Consider the following 10,143-nt stretch of genomic DNA (forward strand, 5'->3'; position numbering starts at 1 on the left):
GCAGCACAAGAGACCGGACAAACCCAAGTGTGCTGCAGCGGTGGGGCGGAAAGGCCGAGGCCAGGCATGTATTATCATCGGCCCTGTCAGGCGCAGCTCTCCCCTCCGGCAGATACCTGTAGAGAGGTAGTTAAAAGAGTTCACCTGGCAGCTCTCTTAGTCACTCACTTCCTAATCCTGTACAGAGTCATGGGGCCTGGCAGTGACCTCAAAGCCACGCCCATCGCATGGGAACTACAGATTCGTACGCATAGGTTTCTGCATGGAAACCTCTGCACAAGTGAGTCAGCTAAGAAGCATCACAAGGCACCACTGTAGGTCAGGCTTTAATTTGCTTAATGCTAATACCTCACCATCCAGTACCGCCAGCAAAACAAGTCGCATTCCTTTTCATCACCTCACTTCTCACTACCTGCAAACCGTTGTCACCCTTGGCCAGCCCAAGTATGAGGGACTCGACTGGACCCAACACTGGTCTAGCCAAGTTAGCAGATCATTTTTCAAATAGATCAGTTCCCAAAGCCAGTCCAGAACGGAGTAAGGCTCACAAAGGAGTGGAGGAGGCAGCTGTTCAGAAAGGACACCTGAGGGGTTCTGCCTGTTCTTCCTTCCAGTTCTTCCTGTTCAGTACCATTCCCAGCATTACTATTGTCAAGTCTCTCCAGTACAGTCACCACTATGAAAAACAAACACCCTACAGGAGTTTTACAGCAGTAACAGACCAAAGAACGTACTCATACAAACGTGACATTTGCAAGGCTGTCTTCCTCAGTGTTATGAGAGCCTTTATTAATGTACTAAAAAGAAACAATATTACTATATGCAGCAGTGGGTTTCAGGTAGGTATTTCTCTGCGACTGTTCTTTTTCAAAAGAGAAAGCTCTAGCATTCCCTGTACACAAGGAATGCGCTAGAAGTGTTTGTTGTGAATTTACACAGCCATTATAGATTTAAGGGTTAGAATTAGGTTTATTTTTAAGCAAAGCTGCTGAGAAGGATGCACTGGTATTATCACAGCTTTAATTTCTAGCCATCACTAACAATCTAATACAAGCCTGAGTTAGTTTAAAAACACCATGCTCTCACCAGCAAAACATCTCGTTTAAGATGTTCTTGGTCTACTGTGGTTGCAGAAAAGCTGAGGTACTTTTCTAAGACTTGCTCTGAACTTATTTCCATACCTAGGTCTAGGTTTCACAACGTAGCCTATCCCAAGCAAAGTCAATACATGCTGAACAACAGGAGAAAATCCTCTCTCCCAGCAGATAAATTTAGAACTGAAATGCTGTTAACCCATACCTCAAAGCTCATTTTCTGGTGCAGTTCACTACACAAACTTAGAACTAGACAGAGAGCCGTATTGACAAAAATTAAGTCTAGGACTGCGTGTAATTAACTATGAACCTTTTCCGCAAGAGCTGTGTAATGGTATCATGGCATTGTCACAGTTCAGTCTCCACCTCACTGCAACATTTTTAACTATTCATCACATTTATTTATTATTTATTTTAAACTGACATATTGCATCTAATACCTGTTCTCTCTTCCAGCCTTTATTAGCTGATGAGCTGGCAAAATGCATTTCTTCCCTCTTTCCCCTTCCTACTCTTTGGAGTGGTCACAGCTGTAACAAAGAGTTTGTGCAGCATCTCCCCTGCTGCTTCAGAGTTGACTAGAACAGAACAAGTCCATAGACGGCCCTGGAATCTGAGGCAACTTAAAAGAGATGCACTCTCTTTTACAGCTTAGTCACAAGAATGGTAAAGTAGCAAGCCTGTGAGCTAGAATTTTGTTTTTAATACTGGAAACTAAATTCCTGGTGAAGTTGGGGCACGGGGAGAGACAGACTAAGCTGTGTAGATGCCAAGATATGCATGACCTGCATGTGCACATTTGTTTACATTCCAACCTGAGCACTAAAATGTCTTCTCCTATGCGTTTGAACTGCTGTTTGGAAGTACCCATTCATCCATTTCAGTAGGAAAGAAATGGCAACTCTGTCCCTTTCATAAAAATAGCAATGTAAGATTTCCCTAATTGTTGTGACATTTAAGAGAATCCTTTTTCCCTTGTTCTGTGCTATTCTTTAGAATCAATTCATTAGGACAGAGGGGTTGATAAAGCTTTAGTTCAAGTCATAAGCTTTGAAGCATGTTAACATTTCTTTTTCTTCTCCCATTAGTGTTCGCAGGCAGACAACAAACCGACCCCCACCAGCTGGAGGAAGGCCTAAACCACAGCCAAAACCTAAGCCTCAGGTACCACAGTGCAGGGCACTGTATGCATATGATGCTCAAGACACAGATGAACTTAGCTTTAATGCCAACGACGTGATTGATATAATTAAAGAAGGTATGTAGAGATCAAAGGTTTTGTTACTTAAGTACTAATCTTGAAGGTCATAAGTAGTTAAGCCATGACTTTTTGAGCCACCCCACAGTTACCTTCCCTCATTAGGCTTGCAAATTTCTACGATAGCTCAGGGAGCAGTCTCCACACACACACCCCAATCAAACCTGTTCATTTTAAAAAGCATGTCAGCAGGAGATCAAGGACATATACATTACTTGGTACTGCAGATCTATACATTTAGTTAGAGAGTAATTCTATCGCAGGCTCTGGCTGAAAATTAGCCTAAACCACAGCTATCACACAAGAACCAAAAAGTAATAAAGCAACCTCATAAGGCATAGTGATGTGGCCGGATTAGCAAGCTCAGGTTCTCCAAATAATTTCTTCTCAGTCCTTCACAAGAAGGCTCTCACTGTGTGGAATAGCTTTGCAAGGCTGCCTCAAAAAGTATACAAAGAGGTTTACAGAACCTCACTACTTACTTTGCTTTCTTTGTCATAGATCCTTCTGGCTGGTGGACAGGAAGACTACGAGGGAAACAAGGTCTGTTTCCCAACAATTATGTCACCAAGATATAAAAGACTATCAGACAAAAATTGGCATGAACTTACCAGTGGTTGAAGATGTTTTCCCTTGCCTTCAGGACACTGTTCTTCTGAGATCTGCCATTCACAGCAGTATTTTCACCAGTAAAGTTGTTTATGAGCAGGAAGAAAATTACCCACAGCACAGACTTTGATCTTTTGTCTCAGAAGCATACAGCAATGGATGTACTGACCAATTATTTATTATATTTAAAACCTGGTTTTAACACCTAGTAAGTGAAGAATGCTCAAACCTACCACCTTCCTGAAACAGAAAGGTGTTTTGCAGTCTGCAACCAGGGACTGTGAAAGGGGTGTATTTCATAAGTGCCTTCAGCTGAGTATCAGTAACCTTTTTAGTCATCTGCTGAAGATAATGTTGAATGCACACTTCCTCTGATGCAGATCATTCTGGAGAACATGTTAAGTATGCTGCTACATGTCAAAAAGACTTAGGCTCATTTGGGATATTACCATCTAAAAACCTACTGTGATGGTATATTTAAGTAATTCTGTACAGAGTTGTAACGGAACTAGTTTGTGTTTGCTGATGTGTTTAGGGACTCCAACAGGCACTATAAGACGTTAAAACAGAAAACCACGTAGTACTGTGTGCTAAACAACGTTGCCTTCTTCAAGATTTATATTATAATATGGCTGGCCCATGTTGGATTTATGTTTAATGCTCTACCTGTTATAAGAAGTGTCTTTATGCAGAGCTGTACATTTATAGAAACAGATCATATACTGTATATAAAAACTGAATATGATAGAAACATGTATGAATGTATAATGTAGTATTCCACTGTTCTTATCCATGAAGTAGTTCTACTAGAATTTTTATGCCAGGTACTTACAGATATGCACTATTCCTTTTAAATGGCAAAAGCAATTTTGCTTAAGTCTGTCTCCCACAGCAGAGTGGCTGTTGCTTGCCATACAGTTATCAGCATTCATGCTTTGCCTTCTGAACCTCCACATAAAATAAAACACAAGAAGCAGTTAGCTGAACAGGTCTGTTCTCTGTGCAGTTTGTTTTCATTTATGTCTACAAACAGATCCCTTCACAACAGCGTCGGCTGGATTTTACTGCGCTCCTTTCTAAAGAAAAAAACAACCCTTCCTTTGCTCCAAACCAAACTGTTTTCACTATGCCCAGCTGCAGTGCAGCGCATTACATTTTTTCTTACTGAGAGCAGTTAAAAAAACCTGCATATGTTGATATTAAGAAGTTGCATAAGCTTTAAGATACAGCTATAAGTCTCTTAAGCCATTGCTTAAGCCTAATTTAGGCACACACAAACTCCATTGCCGTTAAGAGATGACTGACTGTAGAAGCTGTTTCTGGAAGCTAGAGACTAGGGCCTCAGTCCAGGGAGGAATTGTACACACCGGACTCAAGCATGTTTTTCAAAAGACCATTTGCAGTTAAGTGCTAGGCTTACCTAGCCTGCAGGAGAGAAGAGTCTCCTGCTTAAGATAAAAAGCAGTAGCTTCAACATCCTTCCCACAGGAAGACCCATTGAGGTCTAGGCCATTTTTGTAGCATTGGGTTCTTGCCTTCTACCTGAGGGCCAGCACACTCAGGAGACACTGGGAGAAGGGAGGTAAATGAGACTTAGGGAATACCTAAGGGTCTGTAACTTAACATTACTTATATAGGACTAAGTTAACAAATAGGCTTAAATGAGGCATCGAAGGTAGAAAAGTTGCATTACTTACATGCTTGTATTCCTTGAGCATAGGTACCAATGTTTATTAGAAACAAAGGAAAGCAAAATATGAAGTGATAAGGACAAACCTACTTATGGTGGGTTTGACTGTATTCTCCCACATATAGAGGTTTATTGGAGGAGGGGAAAAAAAAAAAAAAAAGTGGGTGTGGGTGAGTGAACAGGCAATGAAAAGCTAGGGGGTTTTTTGGTCCAAGAAGTGGAACAGGTTTTAAGAGCTGAGCTGCTCCAAAAGGTCTCATCTGTATAGTTCCACAGCTACAACCACTGATGCTACAGTGGTTAGCATCACAGGAGACTTCAAATTTTCCTACCTTAGCTCCCTTTGTTTAAGTACGCAAAGACACACATGGTCTTACATTCACCCAAACACAAAGACTTACAAGGCTAATATCTGTTACAGCCAGCCAGCCCACTACTTTCCCCAAACTTGAAGGCAAGCTACAAAAAAAAAGAAATTCCTGTATACTTCTCTGGGACAAGGCACTGAGATAAAGCACATATTTAGTATCCTTTAAGGTACAGCAAGAAAAAAAATGAACTGTCTGCCTCTTTCTTACCTTAGGAGTGAAAACAACAAGTTACTAGAAGTATAACCCACTATAAAGCCCAGAGATTCTCATTGGAAACAACCACTGAGAACAATCATCCCCATCTAACTGCAAGTTGTATCAATATTTAGTCAAATGCCCTGCCTGGACATTAGATTGCAGACATGTCTAGGCAGTGCCTTAAAGAGTCACAGTACTTTTTTTTTTTTTTTTTTTTTTTTTAAAAAGAGCTTTATTTCTAGGTAGAGCATTCTATTACAAAGCAAGTTTAAAATTTCACCTTCTGCGTGAGTCTGAAGTGTCTGCGGTAAGGCTGGAATGCTATGTACAAAGACCAGCAGTTTTGCCTCAATAGGCAAATGAGGACAAAGTGCATATACCATCAGGACTTGGCTGCCTAGGTTTATCATAAGAGTGATAAAGCCAGGTCCTTGATTATCTTGCCGCTCAGTTGAGGGATTGTGCTGATCCTCAGTAGTTTGCTACTTGCGTACTTATTCGTTATAGCCTGCAGAGGTAGAGGAACAGTGTTACAAAAGATATACACATACAGTCTTTAAGTTCAGGCAGATAATTTTGGGTCAATTAGCCTGACTGCTTGGAAAACAAGCAAAACAAACAAACAAGGTTAGAAGTGAACCAGCTTGCAAAGTAGCAAGAGCACAGTTTGTCCAAAGTGTTTTGAAGTTGGTACTAATGCAACATCCTCTCACAGGCTTGTCAGAATAGCATATGCTTTAAGATAACATACAGAACCTTTACCTACAGAACCACAATATGCAGCAAAGGTATTTCTAAAACATCAAAAAGTAGCTATACTTACAGTGTATTTTGTTAACTTCTCATTTACTTTGACCACATTCTTGGCCATATGTTTCATAGTCATCACAAGACTGTCTTCTGTATACCCGGTGTAGTACTGCTGCTTTGTGCCCTGCAGCATAACGGTAAGAAATTTGAGATTTATGAAGTGGAGATTGCTGCTCAAGGCACAATCACTCCAGGTAGCAAATGCCCTAAGATTCACGCGCTAGCCTTGAGTGCTAGGAACTGTATTACTGTCAGTTTAGGCGACAGATCCAGAATAACTTCTGGTGTCCAGCAGAAGTCTGGACACATCAATGCCAAGAACCGCATTTCTACACTGTGCAGAGAATAAAAGAAGCAACCCTTGCAAGAGTAACCACTAGTTGAATTACAATTCACTATTCATGGTCCATGATTTCGTTACTCTGCATGTACCGTGAGAATTATGAGAAGAGAAAAAAAAAAAAAAAAAAAAAAAAAAATCTACTTTTATTTACAGCATGGCCTTTTGTAACTCAATACTTTCAAGAGAATAATCCTTTCATAACACAGTGTTCACATCCAAAAAAATACTAAGTTTTTAGTGGTATATTCCTTTTTCTACCTGCAGCTATGCATCAGGGCTGTCCAACTGTCATTTGATCACCAGCTTTATTACTGACCTAAATGCAATTTTCTGAAGTAGTTGTTTTAATTGTTCAATTCAATTGACTGAAGGAAAAAACTCCTAACGAGTTTGATTGATTGATTAAAATACTTACCCATTCGTTATGTCCCAGAATCTTCTGGGACAAGCATAATGCAGCAGCTGCAATCTCTGAAGGTCGATGGTGAACCATGTCATAGTCTATCAGTGTCAGCTCCATTAGGTATTTTGCTAGCGTATGTTGCTTAGCATCAGCCTACCAGATTGAAAGTTTGTTAATCCACAAAGTTTCACTTCACTTTATCATAATAATTCAGGATTCTTTATTGTATTAATTAACTGACGAAACAGAAATAGTCAACAAAATCTTTATTAAGGTCTAGGGACCATACTTTCTAACAGGCACTCATCTCGAAATCGAGACCAGAGTCCAAACTAGGCTAGTCTAGCAGCCACTTCGAATTCAGACACAAAGTCAAGTGAGGGATTTTAACAGAAGGCTGCAGTATCGGGCACTGCTGTGCCCAGCCAGGGATAAAAGTGCTCCCTCTGTAATACACTAAGGGGGGGTGTGTGTGTGTGTAAAATGTCTTAAGGAGATCCTTATTAAAGCAGTCAGCTAACTCCAAGAGTTACCTAGTGGTCTGTTGAGGTAATTGAGGCCCACTTCAAGTGTGGGCAGTTCACTTGAGTGTAACTACTGAGGTGGGAGAAAAGGGTCAGGTCAAAAAGAAAGCTTATGTTTTGATTCTTAAATAATACCATATTTGCATCCAAAAATCATGAACTGCAACACTCCTCCCCTTTTACTAGGGAATACCCTGATCACCAGACAAAAGATTATTCTGAAAACAAGGGTTCTGCTCTAGGTATGTTTAGTTTACTCCAACAGTAAAATTACTGCCACTAAGACTGAACACAGGCCCCAGTAAATACAAATGTGAACTGCTACTGGCTGCCACAGTGATGTTACGTTACTCCACATGGTGGAGTTTCATAGCTGAATATTTCTTGATCCAGCACGTAAGCAGAAAGCAAGTAAGATCACATGATAAAAATGCCAGAAGCAATCCTGGTAAGACCTTACACATATAGAAAAGTTCTAGATAATGAGGACAAGTACCCACCTCCCCAGCTTTTGATGCTCTTCTTAAGAAGTGAATTGGAAGAGGTCGTCCCAAATCAAAGTTTAACTCTTTAAGAATCATGATCTCCATTTCTCTAACTTCACTGCCGGTGTAGGCATTGTCAGTAATGTAAACAAAGTCTGCTACATCAGGAGATAACATCTCTTCATATTTTGAAGCTAGAAGCAGTGCTGTTACACCCACCAGCTGAAGCCTCTTACGAGGTACTGGATGACGCTGCAATATAGGAATTTAAAAAGCAGAGCCCAAAATGTCAAACTCTAGATAAACATTCTAATTTATCAGTTTAAAATACCAGTATGACAGTGCTCATTCTTATAATGTAAATGAGATTTTCCACTTTGAGTCAGAAGCGTCCCTATAATGACAGGATCAAAGAGGACCGCAGCCTCAGAGTTAAGATGCTACATTATACAGAGCTCTTACGCAAAGAGCAGATTACCTAAGTTCTTAGATTTATAAAGAAAGGATAAATCCTAAACTCCTTTAAAAGCACAATCATTGAACAAGTCTCCTAATCCAAACACAAGTTGAAAGATATCTTTCTTACTTGTAAGAAGCGATCCATAACTGCAACACACATATACAGTGTTTCCTGCAAAAGCTGGAATCTTGAGTGGACCTGGACAAGCCAGTCAACTAAGATTGCACGCATACGCCCATTGATCATCTTTCCGTCAAGGTAATGCGGACGGACCGATTGCTGCAGCTGTTGGAGAAAGAGCTGTGTGAGCAACAAGATTAACACTATACTGCAGAAGTGCAGACTCAGTATGTCATACCTCAAGCTCTCTCAGATACAGATAGATATCTTTTACGTAGTCACTACACAGCTGGGGATTCCCCCAGTCCTCAGCATCAATGTCTTCGACATTGTTGAGCAACACATCAGAGAAGGCTTGGCACAAATCCTCCTCTTGCATAGATACATCCATAGGGACAGGAGACAGAACCTAAGGAACAGATCATAGTGCTTACGCATCTACTGTTTAAGCTGCAATGTTCCTTCATTTCCACATTTTTCCAGTTACTAATACAATTTCTTAAGATAGAAAAAGTTGAAACCGAGTTTACATTCTAGCGCGGCAAGCTTTCACCAAGATGCCATACAGACAGAATCAGAAGACCTCCCAGTAATTGCCAGCTAAAGCAGAAACTTCATCCAGTACTTCAACAGCTAGTTCTGCCACTTTAATGTTAGCCTTTAAGCACAACATACATTAAACAAACACCTCACTACCGAGGCTTTGATTTTTCAGCAGGGAAATGAGATACATCTACAGATAAACTATTCTGAAGTTAGAGCTCTAAGCTGCAAATCAAATTAAGAATCAGAACAGTGTCATTACTTCCTACCTTCGGAACGCCAGTTTCTTTGCATGCTCGATTCACAGCAGCCGGAGGTTTAGGCAGTACAGTTACATTTGTCATCTTACTAGGTCCTTTTGTAGGCTTTATGGATGCTTTGGAGCATTCTGTTTTCTGTAGTGAAAACAATTACTATTAGTACAGAGCTAGTAATCCATCTTTTCCTTATAGATAGATTTCAAATGTTCCTTTACCTTAGCTATGTGTGTTCCTCTTGTTGCAACTTTATTTCCTATTTCTTCCAAAGCACCCCTTTTGCCAGTAAGGTGAGTTTTGCCTTTACTTTTAAGTTCAGTCACAGCATTCTCCACCCCTCTAGTGACCTATTACAAAAAAATTGCAGCTTCAGAGTCAGAGACCAACTTTATTTAATTTTCAGATCCGTTATACACTTACCACCACCGTACCGCTGTACCTCTGTGCATGCTATCCAGTACTCAGCCAGTTTTTATTTCCTACCTGTTCATACATGCTCAGAGGAAGAAGTCTCCTCTGTATACGTTTCAGACAGCGCTGCACTCTCTGAAACTGCGTTGCAAGGTTAGAGCAACGCACCCTATCTCATTCTTCCTCACTGACAACCTTTTAACGTTAGAGTGCTTACCTGCTACTTAGCTATTTATTTTATTTACACACTTTGTAATTATAGCAGTATTCCCATGAAGATGAACAGAGCAATTTGTTACGTACACACCACGTAAATAAAAAAGTTGTGTTATGCATACAAAAATAAACGTCCTTTGTTGCACACAGCAAAGAAACCACCAGGTTTCAAGATGTTCTCGTGGAGTTTAGTTTAAACCATCAGACAGCCGCCGTAGAAAAGAAGTTCTTGTATTCCATTCCTCCACCTTCCCGTTAAGTAGCTTTAATTTTCTCCCTTCCTCCCGCACACCCTCCCCACACTTTGAGGGGGAGGAGCGGGCGGCCAAGGCCGGGGGGAGCGCCCGTGTC

At 40.6% G+C, this 10,143-nt stretch overlaps 2 protein-coding genes across 2 annotated transcripts in view; one reads left to right on the top strand and one right to left on the bottom strand.

Moving 5' to 3' along the window:
• MYO1E (myosin IE) overlaps positions 1-3,950 on the top strand; it is an 80,547-nt gene extending 76,597 nt beyond the window's left edge. The window contains 2 exon segments of the mRNA XM_009280442.2: positions 2,183-2,352; positions 2,854-3,950. Coding sequence (XP_009278717.1) covers positions 2,183-2,352; positions 2,854-2,930 — 247 coding nt within the window. The 3' untranslated portion in view covers positions 2,931-3,950.
• A 1,498-nt stretch (positions 3,951-5,448) lies between these two features.
• On the bottom strand, positions 5,449-9,660 carry CCNB2 (cyclin B2). Its single transcript, XM_009280443.1, has 9 exons — positions 9,649-9,660; positions 9,384-9,512; positions 9,178-9,303; positions 8,604-8,774; positions 8,372-8,530; positions 7,801-8,037; positions 6,789-6,929; positions 6,044-6,154; positions 5,449-5,728 (listed from the first exon to the last, which is right to left on the bottom strand). Exons 1-9 carry the CDS (start codon positions 9,658-9,660, stop codon positions 5,627-5,629), a joined length of 1,188 nt encoding a protein of 395 aa, XP_009278718.1. The 3' UTR covers positions 5,449-5,626.
• Between the last annotated feature and the right edge of the window lie 483 nt (positions 9,661-10,143).

Source organism: Aptenodytes forsteri, unplaced genomic scaffold (assembly GCF_000699145.1).
Source record: "Aptenodytes forsteri isolate BGI_AS27 unplaced genomic scaffold, ASM69914v1 Scaffold83, whole genome shotgun sequence".
NCBI classification, from domain to species: Eukaryota; Metazoa; Chordata; class Aves; order Sphenisciformes; family Spheniscidae; genus Aptenodytes; species Aptenodytes forsteri.